General features: G+C 49.4%; 1 protein-coding gene across 1 annotated transcript in view; it reads right to left on the bottom strand.

Moving 5' to 3' along the window:
• CNTNAP2 (contactin associated protein 2) overlaps positions 1-26704 on the bottom strand; it is a 1071500-nt gene that overhangs the window by 121447 nt on the left and 923349 nt on the right. The window contains exon 18 of the mRNA XM_090286919.1: positions 1346-1582. Within this exon, the coding sequence (XP_090143045.1) occupies positions 1346-1582 (237 nt within the window). The remainder of the gene's footprint in view (positions 1-1345; positions 1583-26704) is intronic.

Raw genomic sequence — 26704 nt, 5'->3', positions numbered from 1 at the left:
CCCCAGACACTGGGGGCTCACGCCGTTGCTTTTCTTGCTACCCAACTATCTTTTTTACACACTTCATAAAAAAGGCAGCTTGCCCTTTTTTTTGGTTTAACACAATATTACTAAAATATTTTTCTCCATTTCATTGATCACTCTTTGCGAATATCATTCTTCACGGATACATAACATTACACAACATGGCGACTCCGTCTCTCACTAACACCTTTACTGCAGCTGAGCTTCTCGGTTCTTTCCAATTCCCATAAATCACACCTTCTTGCAGAATCTTTCGTCTGATTTTTGGCTAATTACTTCAGGGATAATTTCTAAAAGGGAGAACGCTAGGAAACAGCTATTTCCCTGTCTTTTTACCTGGGGTGCACTGCCCAAAGAAGAAGTTTAAGAATTGACTATTTTTCAAAACTTAAGCTGAATTGGGTTAATCATCATCATGATTCTTGGTTTCCATGGAAGGAAACCTTGACCTTCCAGATGCCACGACCTGCCACAGCGGTCATAGGAGGTGGCTGAGCCTCGTCATGGAAGAGCTGGACGATGGGAAAGGGGACTCCACCTTGTCAGCTACATGAGGTCTCTGGGAATGAGTTAGACAGACTTGCTCCTTGACACACCTGGAATATTTTTATTGGTAAAAGAAGTGATCTTAAACTTTCCGTGGCTTAGAACTGAAGTCTCTATGCATTAGAATGTTCATGCTTCTCTCTAAGGTCGTAAGGCCATTCCTGTGTTGCCACCAAAATGCCTATTTTAGTGGCCCTGTCTGACCCTCTCTGGCTCAATGCATAGTTAGAGATCAAGATGGTCCCAATATTACACGTGGAAATAATCCCCTGCATTAAGCAACCTTTGTATCAGGGATGTATTTTACGAATGTAAAATTCTGAGAGGGCTTAGAAATGCACATGTCTCTGATTTCCTATTTCTACTGAATGTGTATACGTTCTGCAGGAACCTACTGATGGATCATTATCATAAATCAGGGTAACAATTCATTTATTTATCTACAATTAATCTCACCACTTTAAAGCTCTTCTTGGTATAGTAGTGCACATATTTATTCATTAGGAACAAAAAAACCCAATCATTATACATATGAAGCTCTCGCGTATCATGTAACATGGTTCGCCAAGAACTGAACACGCCTCAGCAACATTAGTGCTGTAACATGTGGCTGTAAAGCACGTTGCTGCCTCTCACACAGGAAAACGGGGCCCAGAAACATTAGGTGACTTGCTCAACTTCCTGTGAGCACTAAAGGACCTACCAGGAGCCATCTAGACCTTGCTAGAACATTCTGTGTACCCGCCATCCCACGGCCAGGTGCCGCTGCCCTTACCGGTGGGTGTGACGAGGACGGCCAAGAAGTCGGCGGTGAGAGAACTGACGTAGAGGAGGATGCAGGGCGCCTTGGAGGTGCTGAAGCTGAAGCGGACGTCCTCGCGGGCCAGGTCCGACGGCGGGCCCTGCGGCTCGGGTGGGCCCTCCGCGCGGCCGCCTGCCTCTCTGCCGCCGGCCGCAGGTGCCTGGAAGTTATACCGCAGCCACATCCCCTCTTCAAAAAACGCCCCGACGTCTGTTGAAAAGGGAAGAGAAATTGCAAGATGAGGAGAGGCCGGATGCCGAGACCATCCACGATTTCCACTCGGGTTGCCTGTCAGTTCTGGAGTGGCCTCGGAGGCAGTTCCCCGAGGACAGACCCTGGCTCCAGGAAGGGGGTCAGACTGGGGGGACTTCTAGGCAGAGGGATGCTATTTCATCAATACGAATACACCATCAAAAAAAAAAAAAATCATGCAACAACGTGGCGACCCGTGAATTTGAAATGTAACAGTATAACTGAGAAATGTAAATCATGCCAGAGAAAAACATCATGCTTGGTACTCAGACCAAATAACTAATTTAGGCTGAAGACACACACTGGAGTGAAGACAGTGTTATAACATCAACCACCAACTCAAGGCGCTCCTGGGCGTCCTCTCTGAGGTGGTTTTGCTTCGGACATTCATGCACAGAGGAAAGGCCCTGCCCAAGCCCTCGGTCCTGGGTGCTTGGCGTGCAGTGATTCAAATCACAAGACGTGAAGTTAGAGAGAACTGGGCTCCAATCTGTCACTGCCATCAAAGAGATATTGGCCTTGGCGGCAGTGACTAGACCAGCCTCTCTAGGCTTTAGTATTTTTTCTGTGAAAGGGAGACAATAAGAATGAAAATCACAAATGATAATTTAAAGTAACGAGTGCTTCATAAATCGTACCTATTATTATTACAAAACCAGGAGAAAGGTCACTAACCCTTCACCTGTCATTTCCTGCAGCCGCATTGGTGCTCACTGGCTTTTAATCACTTCCTGGCAGACCAGCTCCTGCTCTTTGCCCCAGAGGGTTCCGCAGTCACCTCCCGACTCCCCGGGAAACACCGAGGCAGCCCCTCAGGCCTGGGTCCGTGTCCAGAGCCGCCGTCCCAGCGCCCTCTCTGTGTGCCCTTCTGCAAGCGTTTCTCCAGCTGCTTTGCCCACGGAGCCCATCATTCTCAGCCCCTGCACCGACACTACGCAGACACACTTTGGGAACACTGCTCCCCGTTGTGATGAACAGGAGGGACACACTGGGAAAGGGCGCTTGCGTCGGGGAGTTCTGACGTTCGCTCTCGTTACAGAAGCCCAGCAGAGTCAGCCCCACGCAGGGGTGCCGGGTAGACCTTGGCTTTGATATGAACCAAGGGGGGTCACCTTGGTCCATGGCTGGTGACTCTCTAAGCCTCCGTGCCCTTCTCTGAAAACTGGGGCCACACAGGCTGTCGTGAGGAGTAAACAGGTGGCACAGAATACTCAGTGCCTAGGACATGCGATAAACGTTCAGTAAAGACGAGGTAGTCACATTACAAAGGACAGTTGCCATGTTTCACTGAGGGCCACGGATGCCGCCCTGAGCCCCACGAGACACCAGCACACACACGCAAGCCTCCAGGAAGCGGCCTGGGCACAGGTACACGGCCCACCACGCCCCGCTTCTCACGGAGCTGCGGTGAGAAGAGTTCCGCTGGCTAGAGGCTCTCAGCTCTGGGCAGCGCCAGCCTCTTCCTGACCCTCCCATCCCAAACACATGTGTGCATGCACGGGCACACACACATGCACACACATGAGCACACACGTGTACCAGCACACATACGTGTAGCCATGTGCACGTGCAGAGTATGTGTGAGGGTATGTGATGCATCTGTGTAGGCGTGTGCACATACATGTGTGTGTGTGTGTGTGAGAGTGTGTCCAAACAACAGGGGTGCCGTTGGCACCCAGTGAGTGGGGGCAGGCCTACTGCTGCCCTCCAACGTGGGGACTGTTTTGTATAATGAAGAACTGTCCTGCCCCACAATGCCAGCATCCTGTTGGCCAACGCAGAGTAAACATACATGCACCCATGCTAGTCACGGCCTGACTTCCTGGAATGTGAGGACGCATGAGTGCGTCACCGACCTTGGGCAGCTCTCTGTCCAGCAGTGGGGTGGGAGGAGACACACCCAAAACCTGAACACATGGTGCGTGTGTTACTGGTGCGTGGTGAGCATGTGCGCTTTTCTCGGCAGGCTATGTGCGAAGAAGCCCACCACGCCGCCTGGAAGAGCCTGAGCTGGCTTCTCCCCGGGCAGCGAGCATCTGTTGAGCGCCAGCTGTGCCAGACTTGACGCTGGGCGCTGCGCCTACCATCCCCACTCGAGGACCTCTCAGTGTCGAGGGTGCTTTGGGCCAACAGACACTGTGGTGAGTACAGGATCAGGGTCCCCAGTGGGGCACCTGCAGCACCAGGGGCACCGACCTGGTCTCCAGGGTCCGAGGACGACATCAGAGCCAGGACCCAAAGAGCCACGGGTGGCTGTGTGACCGTGGGGAAGAGGAGCAGCTTCCCCGCTGAGGAAGCACCACACAGATGCACCGCCCTGGCGACACATGCACATGAGTGTGAGGTCCTCGAGGCGTGGCTGACGCAGGGCCCTGCACCTGGTGCCGCAGGGAGCTGGGCCGTGCAGCCGGCGGGAACAGGGCGCGTTTCTCAGCCACACTGGCGGTCATCAAGGCAGAGCATGGAGGGACGTTCAGAAAGCGGAGGGTTGCAGATACACAAACCGAAAATATGCCACAGAGAAAGCTTCTGGCGCGTTTTAGCGTCACCGTTAACACGCTTTATGGATTCATGTCCGTTTTGGAGGAGGGGTTAGAGCATTATTCTGCAACCACATCATAAACCAACTGCTAACCCAGGGCTGCGAGGGCTGTGGGCCATTTAAGGCTCCAAGTGGCAGATTTACCGCTGTCATTTCCTTGTTTCAGATGGTTTTCGGGAAAAGCTCTATCAGGGTACTGTAATATCATTTAGGAAAGTAATATCCCCAGCCCTTCCGAATGAATAACTAAAATAACACTAATTGAGCAAGCCCCACATAACATCTTTTCCCTCATTAAATGGTCAAGAAAGTATTGATTTAGAATAGTTGATTTAAGGTTTTTATATTCCCATGGGATAGCTGAAGTTTTATGATATTTGTTTTTGGATAGAAAAGGATACATTTTGGGTTTAGTTATTCTACGATGTATTATAATTATATTCCAAGACATGTTATGGAAGGGATTTGTTGAATTATGTCATGTTTCTCAAAATTCTGAAATATGTTATTTGTACCGTCTGTCGACAGCATCACGAAGGGGACGGGAACCTTGAAGCTGACAAGCCATCCTGTCTTAACATTTCTTGGTCCTCAAAACGGATCCTATATAAACCACCCCTGATGGGGGAAAATGAGTTGGGAAATGTTCAAAATAAAATACACAAACCATCCATCACGAAATAAGACCAAAAAGACATTTCCTCCCTTGCCTACACACACACACACACACACACACACACACACACACACACACACACAGAGCCGGCGCTCATTCTGTGATTAAATAGCTCCCCATCGCCTTCTCCAAGTTCAACAATTCTATGCCGTTCCTTTTCACTTGGGATTTCTTCTGCAACCCATATGTTTTTAAAATCTGACATGATTCTTTTTGTTCTCTAGTGTCCTCACGAGGACCCAGAATTGAAAGTCCCCAGCTCACGAATGGGCTGTTTCCAAAAGTTTATTTTAAAGTCAGAAACTTGCAATTTGGAAATGGTTCCCCATAGAAACAATGCTTTCCACGCTGGTTCGTTTGCCAGGCAAGCCTACAGATGCTGAATCGCTCTGGGTGGGCAATAAAAGGTCGCTGAAGAGGGCCCCGGTGTACTGGTAATTTAAACAGCGACAGCCGCCGCAGCAGAAAGGCTAGGGTTGACTTTGAACGTGAGGACTGCTGGGACCTCTGCTCCCACAAGGACTTCACGTCATGTATCTGGGGGCACGCGGCCCATGATAAAGAGCTGCCTCTCTGGTGGGAGGAGCCCTGATTTGTAGGGGGTGCCCGTTCCCATGGTGTAAACCGCCATACCGTGACTTATCCCGCGCTGCTGAGATGACATCAATAAATATGGAGTGGAGAAGAGGTGCTCACAACGGGTTCCCCAGCCTGGGAATTCCCTCTGCATCCGCTCCTCTTCTGCTCACCTGCCTCTGACCCAGCATTTCGTACAGACTGTACTGACCGAGTCCTACCTGCGGCGGCTGCCTTCCTCGGCTCGGGCTGCTACAACCAAGTGACGTAATTGGGTGGCTTAAGCCATAGTTCTGTTGGCTCTAAGTCCAAGATCACGGTGCCAGCTGACTCTGTTTCTGGTAAGGGCTCTCCTCCTGGCTTGCAGACAGCCCTCTTCTTCTGCGTGCTCACATGGCGCAGAGAGGGAGCTAGCTACCTCATTCTCTGGTCTCTTCTTATCAGCCCCACCCTCACAACTTCATATAAACCCAATGACCTCCCCAAACTTCATCTCTCAATATTATCACATTGGGGTTTGTGGCTTCAACCTATGGATTTGGTGGAGGACATATATATTCCGTCCCTAACCACAGACCTCCTTCTTTCCATCTCCTGCTGTACATACATGCTATAAGGTTTGCTTCCTCCTTCCTGCCGTGCAAAGCTCTCCCCGACCTCATCCCGGCGGCCCCACTTCCTGAAAGCTCTCTACAGCTCCTGTAACATCTACAAGGAACAGCTAGGAAGTGTACCAGAGGAAGCCCCGGCTGGAACCCCAGCCTCAGGGTCACTAACTTCCGTCATGGCTGAATTCCATTGCCCGGAATAATCATACTCATTAACTGCTTTTTAATGTATCATTAATAACAAAGTTAAGTGAGTCGCAGTGACGCTGGACCTCAGGCATCAGGCCCGCCTCCTTCCAGGCCAGCTGCAAGGCCCCGCTCTGTTTACACTTCTTTCCCATTGTACTCCCGAGGCCCTGCCATCCTGAAACACAATATTTCTCTCCTGGTCTTACACCAGCAAAATGTATTTTCTTATCCCCAAGTGCACCACACTGAATTTCCCTCCTAAATTTTTTATTCGGTTTGATGTTTTCTTCAATTTACTCTAACCATTCTGGACTAACAGCATTGGACCCGGGACAGGCGAACGCTCGCCTCTGCCGGTTCTGTTTGCCCAGGTGAGTGCAGACCCACTGTAAGCCCTTGCCCGCCATTCCCTCTAAAGGCCAGGTCACTTCCAGGTCAGTGTCTGTGCAATTCGCTTTAAGTGACCGAATCTGCCCGAAGCAGAAGAAATAGCAAAGAAAAACCTCTTAGGCTGATCCTGAACGGCCCGTGCCCCGCATGAGACACAAATCCAACGTTTACCGCTTTAGACACACCAGTAAGTGCTACGGTCTCTGCGGTGACTGTGCAGGATCCGGGGGACCGTCGGACTTGGAGTGTACGAGCCAGCGGCCCCGGACGACTTGACGCAAATCCTACACAGGAGGGTCGTTTGCAGCCAGGATTCCAGGGTGAGGGCACGGGGGGCGGGCAGGGGGCTGTCAGAGGGTCAGGCGGGACTGCCCGCAGCAAACTTCCTCTGCGACATCTAGGAAGGGGGGCACGTGCTGGGTGGAAAGGCAGGGATCGGAATCCGTGTTTCAGTCCCGGCTTTGCCACCAACAAGCTGGACGGCCCTGGTCTGGCGAGCCGCTCAGCTGCTGTGGGCTTCCCATCGTTCCCATCTGCAGGAAACCCTCACCTCTTCCTCTGGCTAGCGGCCAGCCGTTTCCTATATTCTTGAACACATTTATGAAGCGCCTTCTGGATAGAAAGCCACGACGCTACGGGAGACTTCACAGGGAGTGATGGTGTGTCATTGAACGACGGGAGGAGAGTGAGATTTAACGAGGCAGGGGCAGGGGGTAGGGTGAGCAGCCTGGGAAGGGAAAGAAGTACTTGCACAGGTCCTGAGGAAGGAGCGGATGCTGAGGACCAACGCAGAGCACTCCAGGACGGCGACCGTCTGGGGGACAGTGGCGGGAAGGGCGGCTCACAGAGAAGGGGAGCAGCATCCAGAGGACTTTGGTCTTTGTGTAGAACGCAACGTGTAACTCTGAAGGGTTTTATACGAAGGCGACCCAATCTGATGTGCAGATTTAAAAGATCGTTCTGGCTGCGGTTTGGCGAACGCATGGAGGGAAAGGAGGGGGAATACAGGCAGACCTTTGAGGGGGCCGCTGTCATGGGACAGAGGAAACACACTGATAGTTTGGGCCGTTCCTCGTGGCCTGCAAACCGGTGGACTTGCCATTAGAATGAAGAGACAGGGAAGGGGGACAGCGGGCAGAACCCGAGGATCATTAAGGAGTGGGCAGGTGAAGGACAGGTGTTAGGGAAGAGCCCTGTATTCCCAGATGGGTGTCGGTGACGTCTCTGATAACGGGGACACAGAAGTGGTCCTGGTGGGGGTGGGGTGGGACCGGTTTCAGCTTTGAACAGGTGAAGTCTGAGGTGTCTTTGACTCAGAAAGGCAGAGGTATCAGATAGTCATTTCACTACTCAGAGCAGAGGACCGGGCCAGAGATATACATTTTCGAGTCATTATTATGGATGGCACTTAACAGCACAAGCCTGCAGGGGCTGCCTAACGAAGCCTCTAAGGAGAGAAAAACAGGGAAGCCTTGGACTGATCTGAGACCAGCAACACGTTCACACGGGTACGTGGAGAAGACGGAGCCAGAACAATGAGCAGCACCCTGGACAGGCGGTGTTAACGAAGGGGCTTTTCCAGGAGGACGGACTGGTCAAGGTCAGCATGCTGTGCAGAGACCCAGTGAGACTCCCCTTCGGAGGGGCAATTCCGGAAGCCCTCTGCTCCCCGCGTTTTCACTTCCTTGGTGGCCTCATACGGCTCTCCCGGAGGTCACCGTGAGCTTCCAGTTAGCAAACTGAAAAGGCAGTTTTGGTCCTTATTGGACAGACTGGACCCCTGCAGCCCTTGGGGAACTCTCCTGGGCTCTCCTTGGACCCCTTTTGGTGTTCCCGGTCTGTCCTCCTCACTGGCTCTTCCTCTGCAATCTCCCGAAAATGCTGGTGCCCCGAGGCTTCAGCCCTCGGACCCTCAACCCACACCTGGGGGGGGGGTGTCCCACCTCATCCCCCCAACCTGCAACCTCCGACAGGGAGGTGCCACCGAGCTCTTCCTCGGGAAACGCAAACGCCAGACATATAAAGCTGGATTCATCGTCGCGTGCAAATCCGTTTCTCTCCTGGAACGTTCTAGTTTGACAAATGACACCCCATCCATCTGTCACTCGAAGACAGAAAGGCAAGAGTTATTAAGCAAAAAAATGGAAACCAAAACCCCATAGACAGTGTGGTGATCACCAGAGGGAAAGGGGGTGGAGGAGGGAGAAGAGGGGAAAGAGGGGGATGAATGGTGACGGAAGGAGACCTGACTAGGGGTGGTGAACGCACAGTACATTATACAGATGATTTGTTATAGAATTATACCCCTAAAACCTCATAATTGTATCAACCAATATCACCCCAATGAATTCAATAAAAAATAAATAAAAAGGAAAAAAGTAAAGCCCCACAGATTTAAGGCCACAGACTCTGTAGCCAGACTCCCGTGCATGTAAATCCCAGTCTTGCCACTTAGAAGCTGTGTGACCTTGGGGAAGTTACACAACCTCTCTGTGTCTGGACTTCCAAATGGAGATAATATCTATCTCTATGAGAACGAAATGAGTTCCTCTCTGTTAAGTTCTTGGAAAGAGCCTGGCACACAGTAAATGGCATTGTATAAATATTTCTTCAACAAAAATGTTGGCTCTAAAAAAAAGAAAGATAGAAAGGCAGGAGTCACCCTGTGCTGCACGTCCACTGTCTCCTGCCTCCTGCCTCTCGAGTCCGCTTTCTCTCCGCCTCTCTGCCCTGCTTCCAGGTCAGCCCTCGGGCGTTCCCCTGACAACTGCAATGCAAGGGAATCCTCCAAAGGGTCTCTGATTCACGACCTTGCAGAGCGACCGGAAGGGTCTCTTTTTCACGACCTTGCAGAGCGACCGGAAGGGTCTCTGATTCATGACCTTGCAGAGCGACCGTCCTAACATACTAGTCTAAGTGTGTTGCTCCTAAATCTAAATTTCATCCCTTTAAAAAAGTTCTTGGGATATTACTTGGGGGTGGGGGAGGGTTCACTGGATACATTTCAGAGAATTAATAAATCGTACGAAATGTCAGGCAGCAGTATGCGCGCACACCTTTTTCTGAGCAAAGGGTAGTACAGTCAACACGTCCTTGGACCACAGCGCGCGGTCTCCAACCACAGAGCGCGCAGGGGGCACAGCCAGAGGGGAGCAAGGCGGGCTCTTCCTGGGTGGGGTGTGGGCACGTCCGGGTTACTTCACTAGGAGGTGGGTGTTGACAGATGAGAACGTACTTCCTAGTGTGGAAATAGCAGGAACCAAGGCACGGGAGGGTGGGCTGGCATGGGGTCCAGGGAATGGTGGCAGAGCTTCTCAGTGTTGGCGGCACTTTACCAAGGACGTGTCCGGGCCAGCTCTCAGGGGTTCTGACCTGCTTGGACTGGAGGAGGGCCTGCCTACCGCCTCATTCCTCCCCTTCCCAGGTCACCCCAGCGCTCTGCCGGGACCGAGCATCGCTGTTCTAGACGGGGGCGTGTGTGGCTGACTGTAAAGGCCCTGAATCACTTATGCTAAAAATTTCTAGAAGAAAAATATACTTGGAAATAATCTTGTATTTCAGAAAAGCTGCAAGGTTAGCACAGAGAACTCCCACATCCTCCATATCCAGATTCTCCAACTTTCAACACTTCGCCACATTTATCTGTGTATTATATACACACATGTAATATGTATACACATGAAGACTAATTCCTGAACCATCTGGGAGCAAGCTGAAGGGAGAAAACCAACATTAGTATAACACCCATTTCTGGAAAAAAAAATATAAACAGTCACAAATATTTGTTTACACAAATAATTTTGGAAAACCATTTTGAAGTTATATATGTGTATATGCATATACATACATACATATATGTATGTATGTATATTTATGCAGCTGGCTGCCCACTAGAATGTGGCTTTTGAGGGAAGACCTTTGCCTGCAACCTCGGCCAGACCCTGATCTCCAACAGGTAAGCAGAAAATATTTGCTGAATTGAGCTGAACTGAAGTTGAATGTTTAAATAGCAACAATATATTCTTCAACTAGCCGGTCCACTGGACCTTTCTTAGTTGACATTTTTTAGTTTCATTTCCTTTGTAAAGTGGCTTCTTGAGAGAAAGGCTATCCCATCCACTTAGACCTCATCGTTAGTTAAGACAGCAGGCTAACGGCCAAAGTGTTTGAAGATCCATTTAGAATAACATATCCCAGAGAATTAAACGCCTTACAGCTAACGAAGGCTCTGAACTTCTACTGCGCTTCCTCCTTTCCCTTGGCTTGGTGAAATGGGGTGTCTTTAGACAGACTGGTCGCCTGCTTGGACAGCTTTAACGGATAAAGTTGTCCCCAATCCCATGTCTCTCCTTCACTGTATCTCCGCTCTGCTAACTTCATTGTTTGCTGCGAAGTGATTGCTTTTAGAAACCAGACTATGTGTTTTTAGACATTATTTGCTCACCTCCTTTGTGCCTGCTCATTCTATGGATTCTACCCTTTCTGTGGATAAGGAGCCTGTGGTTTTCTCACCGCTCCACACTGAACACTAAACATTCCACGTTTTCTTGTTTGCTCAGCTGAGCTGATGAACCAAATAGAATTGGTGACCCAAAGCGTCCCTGGGGACAGACGCTGTTTTTCATTCACTTTGTGGTGACCGAATCTGAGACAGGAGTCTGCTGATGCGGTGAGTGCACTTCTGAATGGGAGCTGGTGCACATTTAAGTGCCGTCAGGAAACAGCCTTCTATCGATTTCCGCTCCGTGTCAGTCTCAGCAGGAAGCGTCCATCTATTGCCTCGTTTAACTTAATTACGCAACAGTAGTATGTCGGAGATAGATGTCATTGCCCCCATTTTACAGATGAGGTAACGGAGACTTAGGGGAACAATTCCTCCAAGGTCACCTACTGATCAGAGAGGGGGGTCAAATTCAGATCTTCTGGGCTTCAGAGCCCCCGCTCTTTCCTCTCTCACGGCCACGCTTCCATAACCTTGTTTGCTGTTTTCATAGACGTCCTCGAGGTGAGTTATTCACCAGTTTCTTCTCTGGGACTTTTTAAAGGAAACTAGTCACCAGGTAACCACTGACTGTTACCCACAAACATAAACACGCAACTGCCTCTTTAAGGAGATAAAATTCTATTTTCTGTAACAGCTGAGACCTTAATAGAAAAGACCAACCAGAAAACCCACCGATGTCCTATATCACTTACGATAACTTTTGTTAATATTAAAGTAATTTCTATCTTGATTTTAAAAAGCCACACCTGAAGATCATGGTTGACTGCAGGATCTAAGATACCCACATATATTTCCTAAACCCAAAGTCATTTCCACTGGCTGATTTTTACACTAAAATCAAGGTATCTCTTTTTCTTGACCATGGAAGGTCAATGGAACCATACATTGCAAGTTCCATTATTCCTCTCTGTTGCAGTTGGTCTATGGGGCTATTTCATTTGGTATGTTCATCAAACCTTGAGATTTGTTGGGCTGTTCTAACCCAGCCCCAAGCTGTCCTTCAGTCTACACAAACCATCTTTGGTGGGCGTGCCACACTGTAGAGATAGTTCTAATGTGGGTGAACACCTGGGGTCCCACTCAGCACATGGACACTGGATTCATGCAGTCCGTTTGGGGGGTTATGTAAACACAGAGCGGTCTAAAGAATCTCGTTTAGGGTTGCTCTCTTGAATGGGTCACCAACGTAGACAGTCTCAGAAGCTAATGGCGTCCTATTTCCTGCGATGCAAGAACTTAGTTACATCTCCGTAAAGTTATCGGAGGCCTCCCAGGGTTTCGGGCTGAGTAGGAAGGTTGCACTGTGCCGCCTGAGAAAAGAAGACGCTTACTGAAAGCTGTTCAGAGGCCAGTGGGGTCCCGGAAGTGGACAGGATGGGCCCCCCTGGGACCGGCCCTGTCCTCATACCCGATCTGTCCATCCTGGCCCCAGGCTGTCTTTCTGGTTTGCCAATCCCACCCCCCGACCCCCTGGCTTTATTTTATACTGGTTATCACTTGTTTCTGTGAGAACTAGACTGAAACCTTTCTTTGTCTATGAAATAAATTCAAAATATAGTAATTCCGTAGGCTCTCGCACACTGAACTACAGCCGGCTGTTTGCATTTACATATACTGAAGACCAAGGGTGGTGCCTGGAGGGCAAACAACTGTATCCCGAGAGCCCAGAAAAACCCTGGTACCTGTTAGGTACTGAGTGCACCTTTGTTGCATGATTGAATGAATTCATGGTATTATGGACCAATATGGCCGTCTTCATATATTTTTAAAGTTATATAATATCTTCCTAGCCCTGGCTGGTTTGGCTCAGTGGATTGAGCGTCGCCTGCGAGCTAAGTGTCGCTGGTTCGATCTTCCAGTCAGGGCACATCAGAGAAGGAAAACTCTGACTCCAAAAAACCTCCGCTGCCTTGCGGCATACCTCTTCAGGGGAAAGGCTAGGGGAGTAAACCCCGACAGAAAATCCGGAGCCGGAGTCCCTAAGGTGGTTTGACGTTGTAGTCAACACCGGCAACTCCTGCGGCGCACCTGAAGCCAAGCTGTATTGACTCCGTCTTTCCCTTGGACCCTTCAGCTGCGAAGAGAGGGGGGGTCTGCTGCATGGGCAACAGCAGACCCTCCATATCACCCCGCCCAGGCTCTGTAGCTTCAGCTTCACTGGAGAGGACACTCCAGCGTCATCGCAAGATGTCGATTCAACACGGGAGGAGACAGATACCGTGTCACTCCCGAGTCGGACTGCACAGCCATTCTCGGCGGTGCAGATAGACTCTTAAGAAGCTACACCATCGTCTCTCGAGACGGACGGCTGCCGACAACGATATAATATCTTCCCACACCACCCCCAGAGAAAAGCTAAGACATGTTGGTGATGCGTTTCTATCGTCATCTCTAATTTTTCAAGGGTAGTTTCTCCACGGGAGATAAAATAGGGGGTAAAAAGCAAAGATTCCCCTCAAAGAAATCAAGGATTACGGCTCTGTTAGTACATTTTGGAAAAAAATAAGTCTGGGGTTATGAATCACCAAGGGTTCCTGAAAATGAGGTTGTCGTGAAAAAGTTTGATACTCTGCCTTTTGGGGAAAGGAGACGAGGAGGAGGAAGGGAGGCGTGGGAAGAGGAGAAGGAAAAGAAGAAAAAGGAGTGTCTGGGTGATGCATCCCATCATCACACACGGCCTGGGGTGATCGACTCTGTGCACCAGCCAGGGAGAACCCTCTCGAAATCTCCATGGATCTGCCTGACATGTGCCTGGGAAATCACCACCGCGGGGCACTGGCCAGACCCTCTGTCCCTCTCTTTCAACGGAGAACGATATTTTGAAACGAGGAGACAGCTTCAATTATAAAACTGACGACTAAAACTTTAATATTTCCCCCTGTATTAGAAACTCTCCCCCTTTGTAGATTCTTTTTTTCCTGTACCGCGTTGGTGCAAAAAGAATAGGTGTATCTATTGTTGTGTAAAATAGCTTTATTCTTACGGGAAATAAATAAAAAATACTTGCGAAAGACTTTCTGTAATTCTCTCTCAGTATATACATAGACATTCATACATACATGCACACACTGTATACACACACAAGATCAAACTCCAAATGGTCTTCCAGGAAACGAGCATGTGTGTGTATTGGGGGGGCATATGTATGTAAATACATGTGCATATATTTTCCCGCAGAAAACATGTGAGAGTACACACACATGTGCACACACACACTTCCTGGAAGAAAACCTCAGAATGGTTTTCCAGAAAGCGTGGGCCGCTCAGGGACCTGCTGACCCCTCACTGGCCTGTGTTTGCTCACTGACCTGCCCCATTGACGTGGAGGGAACAGCAAAAGCAGGCCCCAGGGGCGGGAGAGAGGGCAGCGCAAGGAAAGAGTCCCCCACACATAAAATGCCGCTTTGGGTTAAGCATTCCCCAAAAGGCTCTCTGCTGTTTCCCCTCCCAGCTCAGCCACGGGAAGAAACTCCGTCTGAAGGCACAGGTCTCTGAGTGCGAGGCTCTGATCTTGCGGATGGATCCTGGCTCAGGGAGTGGGCTGTTCCCTGTTCCAACCTCGCCGCCTGTAGCTTTCCTCTCCAGAGCGCAAGAGGCGCGCACCCCACACTTTCAAACTATACGCGTTCCCTGCTCTCGCCATTTCTTTTGTGCCATAGTTTGGGGAAGGTTCACAGCTCCCTTCTTCCTCATTTCTCCTTTTTCAATAGTCGAAAGTGTAAAGCAATGTCTGCAAACATATCCCTTCCAAACGGAGCCTCTGCCTAGAAAGGAGGGCGGCCGTGGACGGTGAGTTAGAATGTCCCCTGTCCACCCCTCCTGGCTTCCTTCCCACTGGAACTGACACCAGGAGAGGGGCGGGAAGCCTGGGCGCACACAGAACCTGCTTTAGCGCAACGGGGGGGTGTCCCCTGAGACTCAGGAAAACCAACTATGTGAGTCTTCTCGCATCTGTGAGAAAAGGGAGCCTTTGAAGACCAAGTGGTTTAATGAATTCAGTCTGAACGTTAAAAAAAAAAAGAGTGCTTGTGGCAATGGAAGAAATGGGACAGAATGGTGTAAAAATTAAATTTTCCATTGTGATGAGTGCTATGGGGCCGTGGCTGTGAGGTCAAAAAGCCGAAAGATGTCCTGTCAGGTATAAACAGCAAGAAAAAGCAAATCGTCACAAACGAAACGGCTGGAGCACCGGCGTGAGAAGGCTTTCTTGTGACTTCTTAGCAAAGATCCCCAGGCCGTTTCCTGTCGCCCTGAGCACGGCGGCGACCTTCTGACCGTCAGTTTCCAAACGACATCTTGCATTTTAGTTAGTTTATACTTCTATCTGAACATGAACCTGCCATGCTGAGGCCTATGTCCAATCCAAGGAGGAAAGAAGCGTCACACAAAGAAGACACAGGACCAGTGAGCGAGGTGGCGGACTTCCGCCTGGCAGGCGGCGGGCATCGTTGCTTCTGCTGCCTCTCACGCCAGCATCAGGGTGCTGCTCCACTTTCTCCAGGGCTCGGAGCCCATTTTAGAGCGTCTACCATTTACGGAGAGTGAGGGGCTATGTCACACAGCCTACGGCCCCCCAGATACACGTGGGTGTCCAGATTTTACAGAGGACGGAGTGGAGACTCAGAGAAGGTAAGTAACTTGCCCGTGGTCACCCAGCTGGCAAGTCCTTACTATTAATGACTGCGCAGCCTTGCCTTTCAACGCTTTCTGCGCACACCTTACCTGGAAGAAAGATCTGAAAAAGACATTTAGCCTTTTTCTTTTTTAGAAAAAGAGTCTGGGGGGTGGTCGTGGGGCAGGTGTGTGTGGGTCCTGCCACAGAGGAGGCTTTGAAATGCTCTCCGTCAGCACTGGCCGCTAGGAACGCAGCATCAGCCACGTTTGTAACTTTACATTCTCCTGTAGCCACATCAAAAAAGTTTTCAGCCCCGGCTGGTGTAGCTCAATGGATTAAGTGCTGGCCCATGAAACAAAGGCTCACCAGTTCGATTCCCAGTCAGGGCACAGGCCTGGGTTGCAGGTCAGGTCCCCGCCAGGTCCCCGGTTGGGGGCGCGTGAGAGGCAACCCCACATTGATGTTTCTCTCTCTCTATTTCTCCCTCCTTTCCCCTCTCTCTAAAAATAAATAAAATATAAAAAATAAATAAAAGAATTATTTAAAAAAGTTAAGAAAAAGCAGCAAATCAATTTAAATACTGTATTAATTTAGTATATCTGAAATATGCTTTCAACATGCAATTGATGGAGATATTATTGAGACACTTGACTTCTATTTTTTTCACCCAAAGTCCTCAAAATCCACTGGGTGCTTGCCGCTGCCAGCACGCGTCCCTCTGGACTGGCCTCAGCCCCAGGGCTCTGTAAACGCAGCTACCCTGCTGGACGGCACAGCTCTCACACGGACAGGAAGTAAAGGAACAGCGTTTGCCCGTGTGAGCCGTGTGCGCCCGCCTCCGGAGAGGTGGCTTCTATACACGTGCTAGAATCACCCCGGAAGCCTTCTCACCACGCAGATAGATGCCCACGTTCTACCCCAAACCATGATGTTAAGGTTGCTGGTAATGACCTTCGGATGTGCCTAAGCCAAGAGGGACATGAAAATTCCTCTTATTAGTTCAAGCTTCTTAGAGTAAAACAATCCTGAAGTCGTTCCAAATGTGCCTCGTACCTGCCTGTCTCTTTCAGGGGCCTAGGGGTGACGATACGGGGAAGGTTCTGCCTTTTAGGATCCTGGCCATTCCTGGCCATCAGACATTAGGGCAGTGGCTTAGAAAATTATTTTCCTGGGTTAGGAACATGGAGATAAGTTAGCCAGAGTGATCATCTCTTAATGTGCGTCACGCCTTTGCTCAACCGCCTCTGGGACGCATCTCAATCTTCCCCTGGGCAAAAGCCACGCCTTAGAGTGACCCACCAGCCAGCCCTGTGCGCTCTGGGCCTCTTGTCCCCGTTCCTGGCCCTGCTGCTTCCCCTCCCGCACTTCCTTGGTTCCTCCCAGCCCTGCCCACTCCACTCCTTCCACATCAGCCTCCTTTTGTCCTCTGAGCACCCACATCGGACCAATTTCCAGATGGAACTCAAAGTTCAATACTTTTAAGACGTGATGAGTGCCGGGGAGAAACGCTCCCCGGGGCAGTGCATGGCCAGCCCTCCGGCTGCGCTCCTAACCGGGCTCCCTCTCGCCGGAGCTCCTGGGCAGCACTAAGCAGCTGCAGCTTCAGGGAGCATTCGCAGACGCGCACCCTGAACGCCAGTACCCTCCGGAGATCTAATCCTCTGTTCAGACAGGGGTGGGTCTGCGATGTTCTCACGGAAGTTCCGGTGCCTGACAAGGACACCTCCGTGCGTTAACACAGAGGACCCTCACCCAGGGATGAATGCCCCCAAGAAACGGATATGGTGTGCTGTGCGCGGGATGAACATTTCCAGCCCTTGCCCCCACAGCCCTAGAGCAGGGAAGGTAGATTTTTTTATACGGGGGACTTTAACGGGGCTGCAACTATCAGGCATCATTAAGCACGTGGAGAAAGAGCCCCTTTAAAGCACAGACGGCAATGAATAATCTACATTAGGCACCTGATGATTTAAACACCTTTTATAAAACGCTTTCAGAGATATTTCAGTTCTGGGGTAATGTCTCACAGCCAAGCCTATCACCTCAAAAACGAAGTGCAATGCGCTCCCCATCCCTGAGGCTTCAGGGGAAAATGGGACAACTGTAAGAGAACAACAATAAAAAGTAAATAAAATAAAATAAACTAGAACGAGTCTGTCACCGGCTACCCCAGAGCAGGGAGCTCTGACTAGCAGACAGCTCCCTTGGCTGCTACAGGCCTGGCTTGGGCCGTTGGGTCAGCCTGTTTGCCTCCGTGACATTGTTCCCTTACTGTGGACATCAGGCTTCTCATCCCATAGTCTCTGTCGGGTCAAGCTTTGTGCCTGGAAAGGACCCACGGGTTCAGGGTTCAAGGGCTCCAGTTGGAAACATTCCCTGAGTCTTCCCTGAGCTTCAGGGAGAACTCGAGTGAAGTGGTCCTCACACCAAAGGAACTGGAAGGACTAATCTTGGCTGTGCAGGGTGGAGGGGAGCCTTCGAGACACCACGGACGGGAATCCAGGTTGGGAATGGGCTTCTTGGGGGGAGATGTTGCAGCTGCGTGGTTAGGCTCCTCCTCTTTCCCTTCGTCTGGGATGCAAAGGGCAGCTGCTTCCACAAGGTGACAATAAGGGGCTGATGGGACGTGGGGCGCTGTCAAAGGGCTCAGCCCATCAGGATGACTGAAAGGCTTCCTTTTAATTTAATTTTCCATTTTTCTTTTTGTGTGTGTTGTTGCTACGATCAGAAAAATCCATCTTTGCCCTGAGACACGCTCCGTCACTGGTGGCAGGTTAGACAGTTTAAGCTCCAACGCTTTAGTCTGTCTGTACTGGCTGTTGTTTTGGTGTGAAAAATGTTAAAAAGAATGGATTGACATTTTGGCTTTGTTTCTGGCATTTATAAGAATTGTTCTAGAAAGAATTTTTTCTGCTTGGGTGACCTTTTTGGTGGGGTCTCGCTGTAGGCTTTTAAAGGGCTCTTTGTTTTTGTTTTAAAGTATAGTTTTTAGATTGCATAATATATCAATAAACTTCAAAATAAAACGAGGCCCAAATTATTAAAAAACCGGATTTTCAGTCGTGGACACACATTTCCAGTGCTGGCATAGGTGAATGTTATTTGAAGTGGATTTATGGTCAGCTTTTGGTATAAGGGAGTAATTTTTCCTCTTGTGCACGTTTTATGATGCCCATTAATTCAGTAGCATATGTGCAAAATTTAGAAATGAATATATAAATGAAGGCATATCAATTGGGACTCATACACAACATTATTTTTCGATCAGGAATGTGCATTTGCGGAATCAGTGATGCATGGTCTCGAAAGAGTGTCCCTGCTTTGGCAGGAGTGGCCCCCGGTCCCCTCCCTGAGCTTGGGTCCCATGCAAGTGTTAGACTTTCCTGCAAGGACCTTGATGGGTCTCCGTGTTGTGCCTGCTCTCAGAGAGAAGCTCACTCAGCTCCCCCCACCCGCCCCGAGGTTCAAGGGAGTCAGAGCTACATCATTGGGTCCCCATCCTCACTCAGCTGCTCAGATGGAGGACCTCGGGCAAACTACTTAATTTCTCTATGTTCTCTGTGCATCAGTTTTCATGTTCATAATATGGGTCTAGTAATAAATGGATGAATTAATGCATGGAGACTGCTCAGGGGAGTGCCCAGCATTCAGGGGACCATCCTTATGGCTAATCTTCCCGGGTCCCAGCAGCGAGGAACCCGTCACCGTTCCGCTCCTAAGAGCTGTGCCTCTGGGTGGGAGCTTCTGACCCTCCGGCCTTCTTAGTTCATCTCCATATTGCCTCCTGAGCCTCGCCACACCTGGCCACATCAGGAATCAGGAAAATCTAATGCATGGCTGACCTGTTTCATCCGGGATGAAGACAGTGAGCCATTGGAATGGTACTTTAAAAATATTGTTTCCCTTGCTAGGTCTTGTCAGTCCCACACAATCTGGGGAACTATGTTTATGACTGCTCTTTGGGATTAGTAGTCAGTGGGGCCTGAAATCAGTCCGCTCTGGGGCAAGGTAATCACGTACGTGTGTGCACATGGGAGCTCTTTAAACTTGCTGTTTGTGCTTTGGTTTTCATTAGTGTTCGCGCAAAACTAACAGTGACCTGGTCCAATGGCTAAGACATGAGCGGATAGATGTGACAGGTCAAATGTGGACGCAGGTGTCTTTCGGGGGGCGTGTCTAACTCCCCCCGCTCTTGGCAGGTCAGTAGGATGTGTTTGTAAGATCGTGCGCTCTGAATGCCTCAGCAGCAGCCCCCTTCTCTCCCGCTGGTCTTTTTCTGTGGTTTGACTACAAAGGCAATACGAGCGATCTTTCAGAAAGGCGTCATTCAGAACGCCAAGAAAATGGAGAAATAAAAGTGGCCTCCAGGTGCCGAAGTGATTTTATGCGAGTCTCAATTACAGGACATATTAAATCCTGACTTGGGTGATTTAATGAATATCCCAGCTCTGGAGTTGTCCATCCCTGTGAAGTTCAGATGATAGAAAATAGCATCGAAGGAAGAGGCGGGAGAAGTCTTTGTGATATTTCATTGCCCAGAGACACACGCTGAAACAAGACTGATTGTATTAAAGTGTGAAGCCCTCTCGTTTGGGAAGCTGCTTATGATTTAATGCTGCAGGGAAGGAAACTCTGAAAGGTCAACGAAGACATCTGTGGAAATCACTTCCACCGCTTTCCTTCTGCTTTTAAGTTGGTTGTTTTCTTTCATTTTTCCTAGGGGCAGGGAGCTAACATCAAAACTTTCCAGAACTGAGACATTCAATTGGACAAGTGGTTCTAGAAAATGCCCCTTCGTCAAGTATTTACCCAACACTCACTGTGTGCCAGGCATTGTACCGGGGGTGGGGGACACAGGGGTGAAATGACATTAGCCCTTGTCTTGAAGCAACTTACAGTCAGACAGGTGTCTCGGGGGCCCGAATATAAGAAAGAGAAGGGAAAGCCACCCCTAGTTCAGAGGCCTAGAAGGGATAGCACTAGACCTCATCATGGCAGGAGGAGTGGCCAGAGGCTCCCGCCCATCAGCTGGGTGTTGACTGAGTGCTGATCACGTGCTCGGTGAGTCTAAAAGACAGGGCCTCTGCTGTCCCGCACCCTACAAGATGACTGGGGATGTGAGACTAAATTGTGGGAGATAAGATATTACAAGACAGAATAAGGCAAGATAGTTGGTCAGCAAACGTTAGGTGCTTTTTTACAAAGCACCGATCCCTCAAGTCAGGAGTCATCTTAAAAGGGATCTTGAAAGAGCCACATCGGAACCAAGCCCCGTAGAGATGAGGTTACTCTTGAGAGGACAGAGGGACATGGGAAGGGTCCTTCCTGCGGCCTGAGAGGGACTGAGAATCAGGGCTGGGCATGGACAGTGGGGAACTCGGAACAAAGAGAGGTCCCCTGAGCTGGGGTGGAGTATGTTCGTGATGAATCATGGGAACTAAGGGCAGGTCCGCCCAATGGCCCCAGAAAATACAACCTGGCTGATAGCAGCAGAGGCCAGGTGAGGAGTGCTGTCCGTGGGAGAGAGATCATTGAACAGCCACGCCCGTGAGGGACAGCCACGCCCTTGAGAACCGTGTGGCAGAAATACAAGCCCAGCAGGTTGGCGCCACACAGGACAAACCACCAGCACTTCGCCCCTCTAACGGTGGCATCCTCTCCACATGTGGCAATCCAGCCTCAGTAAAACATGCAGAACACTGAAACCCACTTACAAACACGTTCCCTGCAGCGTGGTGCACAGTAAAATACTGGACACAATGTCAAAAGCAGAAGTAGGAACTGCCCCTCCCTCTCGTGCGCCGCGTAGGTTAAATAAATTCTGGTGCACCCACTGGATGGAATATTAAGTCGTCTTTTCAAATAATGGGTATGAAGAGCCAGGGACTTCAAGGAAAAATGTTGATGCTCTAAATGCTAATACTATGTACAGCATGATCCGCAGTAATTATAATAGTACACACGGATTTTAGGAACTCGAAATATATTTTCCTACAGTTTGATATTCCAACAAGAATCAGTCACTACAGATTATTTGTTTGGCCATGTGACTAAGTCACAGCACTGTTACAATTAGCCTGAATTCTGGGTCTTGGCAGCAGAAGGAGGGAGGGACAGTTAGGGTCCCCTCCCGTGGCCCGTGCGGGGCCGGCCTCAGGCAGAGCAGGAAAGAGGGGCAGCTCTGACGGCCTCCCCTTCCTACGAGGCCCTGCCGACCCCTTCTGCAGCACCCCAACAAGCTGTCCTCACAGAAGTCACTGTCACCACCGCCTCGAAGCTCGTCCAATGCCTCCCTCACTCCCACTGTACACACGGCTCCATGAGGACTCAGCCCCAACCACTCCGCCAGCACCCAGGGGCGCGCCCTCCTCCCAGACCCGCTCCTGCTAACTCCAGTGCTGCCAGGACAGTATCGGGCCTCAGGGGACAGAGTGGGCACCCCTGCAGCTCAAAACCACGTCGGGCCGGAGGGGGCTAGTCTCTCAGTTTGGTCCTTAAACTACTCTCCTTCTTCCACGATGTCGTCCTTCTAAACCTACAGACTCTCTACAAGGTTAATTTAAACAGTGTCAAGTATTTCCCCTGACGTACTGGTAGCGAGGACTCTGGCAGCATGTGTGTGCATGGTGTGTGTTTGTGTGAGTGTGTGTGTGTGCGCACACTGGGGTGGGGGTGGGGTCTCTCATCGGAAGGCAGACACTGGGTGGGCAGCTATGTGCTTATGTGGCTGATTTTTATACAAGGGGATACCTGCTGCAAGGGCCTGGCTGTGTGTGTCCCCCCAAATTCACCTGTTGGAATCCTGACCCCAGAGTGATAGTGTTAGAAGTGGCTTTTATTTTGGGGGGGGGGGTGATTAGGCGAAGACCTAATAAGTTTGTGGCCCAGAAGAGAACCCTGGCCAGACCATGCTACCACCCTAACCTGGGATCTGAAACGTCCAGAACTCTGAGGAATAAATGTCCGTTGCTCAGAGCTGCCCGGTCTGTGACATTTTGTTACAGCAGCTCAGACGGTTGAAGACATTTCCCCGGCATTCCAGGATGTGGCCGGCTGCGTTCTGGCTTCTGAATTCTTTTACTCTTGTCCAGAGAATAAATATTTTATTTGTGCTGTAACTTCTGCTTGATTCATTGGCCAGAGGACAGGAAGGCCCTGCTGTGATCGGAGCCTGGCTGTGTTGTGGCCATGAAGGCGCTCAGGCCGTAGCCAGGCCAGAGGCTCGCAAAAGACTGAATTCCCCTCTCACTGCGGGTGGCTGTGGCTGACCAAATGTGTCATGTAATTATTGGGGCAATTTCCACGCTTTGTTTGGGTTATTTGAATTTCAGTCATCACAGTGCTGTCTCTGGACCAAAACAGAGGTGCCGCGATCCGTCAGCAGCCATCAGTCAGTAATTCAAAGCATGAATCTCATCAATAAGAAAACTCACAGGGCATGGCCTGTATTTACCCTGCAAATCACTTTCTTTATTAGAAAGCAGTCTAGAGTGTTCTCGCAAGTCAGAAGGATTTGCTTGGTCGGACCCTGCATGCCCTGTTTCATGCGTCATGTTGCGTATTTGTAGAGAAAGGTCTTCTCCATGCTGAACACAAAATCACGGATATGGCCGGCGGGCGGTGCCGTAAATACCAGAGATATCTTGTTATCTGCGACCTATGGTTAGAAAGGTCCAGTCCAACTCTGGCTCTGTTTTCCTGCGGGGTGTGTGTGCTTCCTCAGCCTCAGAGAGAGCCCCAGGAAGAAAGGCAGAGAAAGAAGGGAACCCCATTCAGAACCTTTGGGACTCAGGCCGTTGCTCAGTCACGTGGTGGCATGTGTGACAGAGACATGGATGGGCAGGACGGCTCAGCTCCTGCCTGTGGAATCACTAACTTGCCATCGCACCCAGGACAGCGAACAGGGAAGGATGCTGTGCAGATGGGGTGAAGGGCTCACGGGAAACGTGGATGGTGGGGAGCAGACCGGCTTCCACGGGAGCCGAAAACGTGAGAAATTTAAAAGCAAACTCCTCAGAACATTTCATTAGCTCGGTTCCTTTTAGATGCTGGAAAGAAAAGGAGTGAATAGAGCTTCTGCTGAAGTCACGAAGATCACATGGGAGAAAAGATAGTGCCACTTCTGGAAATGTCACAGTATTTAGAGTGCTGGTTACTTCCAGCCGTCTAGGGCACCAGGGGACCGTCTCTGCCAGGAGGGCCTGTGACCATGCGTCACCCTTGCTCCCTCAGCAGATCAGCGTCGGGACCCACGAGGACGTGGGGAAGGGAAGAGGGCGGAATTTATCAGTGTTGGGCCCGGTGCCCTGACTTGCCTCCTCGGAGCTGGGTGTTCTGAAGGTGGATGGATGCTCCTGAGTGCTTAGAGGCACAGGGAGTGGAACCCAGAGCCGGACACCCACTGCTTCTTCATGAAGATGTTCCCCATCTTGAATGGAGATGAAGGTGCAGGATAAGAGAAGCTCTCCAGCTGTCAGAAACATCCTGATCTGGGGTGCGCTGGCCCCCGTGCTCCCGAATCCTCCAGCAAGCACAGCGTGGCTCCCACCTGGTGACTGGGATGGGAAAAGCACACGATGCTGGGGGCACGTGGTGGAGAAAACACCAGGCTGGGAATCGGAGCCCCAGGCTTCCAGTTCCAATCAGTCCTTTACTAACCACGAGACTTCGAATAATACACTTAACCTCTGGAAGCCTCAGTTTCTTCATTTTTAAAGACAGGAGTACTAATACAGTCGTCCCTCTCTATATCGTGGTTCACTTACCGCGGCCTCACTGTATCACGGGATTTTTAAAAATATTATATTTAATTATTTATCACAGATTTTTTGTTGTATCGTGGGATTTTGTGGTACTGTATACGTATGTTGTTAAAGTTACTAAGTTTAAGAGTGTAGAATATGTTTAAGAACATAAGTAGTGTTTATAAAAGTGTGGAAAAGGTTAATAAGGGACTGGGAGTGGTTTATAAGTGTGTGGGAAGGGTTTATAAAATATATATAAACACTAAAATAAATGTAAGGTTCCTATTTCGCGGATGTTCACCTATCGTGGGGGTGGGGTGGGGGGTGGGGTCTAGAATGTAATACCTGCAGTAAGTGAGGGAACACTGTACCTGCATCTCAAAATCACTGTGATGGGAAATAAGGTAACGTATTGCGAATATACTCAGCTCAGTGCCTGGCATGAAAGGAGGCGTTCAGTAAAATGTCAGTAGCATATCTTGTACTATCATTTCAACCATGAGATACTTTTGATTTTCTGGACAAAAAGAGGTTGACAAGCTCCTAACAATTTAAGAGTAATTGAAGAATTGCTGAGGTAAGTGACCCAATGACCTTGAATGTTGAGGCAAATGCTGGAAGTCTGAACAATGACAAATTCATTATAGTAATAGGACTAAAACTGCTTGAAATAGTCCTTGATGTTTTTATAGAAGTTATGAAGTGTTATAATAACCACATGCGGGTTAGGATTCTGTAGGACACTGTACGAAGTCACAAAGGGTAACATTCTTCTTCATTTCATGGAAGGGGGGGCCTATACACATGGTTTATAACTTGAGCTACTGTTTTAATTTGATTGATAGAACTTAATTTATATTTCTAACTGAATTTATAAGATTCCATTATAAGAGACATTTATTAAGGAATTTTAAAAGGCAAGGGTCTAAAATAGACGTACTTAAAAGGGATTTAAACTAGATTACTTCAATGGTAAAGTTTTAGAAAGCACTTATAACCTTATTAACGTCTGATTTTGAAAACTGAGAGGTGACTAGCAATGGACTTGTGCAAATATTTGGGGTATGTTCAGGTTAAACACAAGAAATAACCTGAACTCATTAATCTGAACTGGGGCCATCATCTTTAATAAGGGGGCAGGAGGGGCAGAGAGAATGTTAATCACTTGGGCTAAGGGGAAAATTACAGGTGAGGTGTCTAGAATAGAGCAGTCATCTTTTATGTCTTGAAACTCTGGAAGTATTCATGGGACCAATATGATTTTCTAAAGACCTCAATAATAACCCCACGAGGGTGCTTCAGAATCCATCTTGATTTAATGTCAAGGGTGCTTGCTGCATTAATGGGTGTTCCAGGCCGAAAGATTCACGGTGATGCCGTGACACAGAGGGGGATTTAATCAGGGCCACGACGTTCGCGGGCTGGACCGATGATGATGGCAGCGGCAGGCCAGGAAACGGTGTAGTTCTGAGGCCTACTCTGGCTGACCTTGGAACCTCTGGGCTTCCAGACAACGCACGTCACTGCTTTACAGAGACCCGGGCAAGTGCGCACACGTCAGCAGGGGGCAGGCAGAGCTCTCCGCTGTCAGGGACGGCAACATCACCACCCTGGACAGCAAAGTTCTGGGCAGGGTTCCTGGTGGCTTTTGAACGGCCTCTCACTAAAGAGACCCTCCGCTCCAGGTCATGTGACTTAGTGACGCATCCCTTAATAATAATGTGCGTTTGCTTAACATTAATGCTTTTCAAAGCCCTTTCCCATAAGTCAGTTCATTTGATCCTCACAATCTTGTGAATAATACCTTTTAAATAATAAAGCAATTTATAAAGAAACCGAATGCCTAGAGACTGGTATGATTGTCCAACTCTGTTTCCAGTGATGTTGAAATTGGGATTCAAGGTATTCCTGCTCCACTGTTCTGATTATTAGCTTTCCCTCTTTAACTGGGAAAACCTTTACAAAGTACAGGTTTTTCTTTAGAAAAAGTTAGTTGAGAATAGAGTGGCTTGTGTGGCTGGCCACAGGGACAGGGTAGAAAGGAAGAGAAGGCCTAAGAGAGGAGTTTGGTGTCATGAAGGTGGCAGACAGAATGCTTCACACAGGGGCTTGAGTTGGCGATCCTTCTCGAAGGTATATTTGCTCCATCTTTTGGGGGTAACAGAAAGGAAGTAATATCAGCTCCTCGGTGGTACGTGATAAGTCATCTGTACAAGTTTAAAGAAAGCACGTTTGT

The sequence above is a fragment of the Furipterus horrens genome, unplaced genomic scaffold (assembly GCF_987537825.1).
Source record: "Furipterus horrens unplaced genomic scaffold, mFurHor1.1.pri manual_scaffold_9, whole genome shotgun sequence".
NCBI classification, from domain to species: domain Eukaryota; kingdom Metazoa; phylum Chordata; class Mammalia; order Chiroptera; family Furipteridae; genus Furipterus; species Furipterus horrens.
Note: the sequence above shows the minus strand (reverse complement) of the source record. Positions and strands in the feature narration are given on the sequence as shown.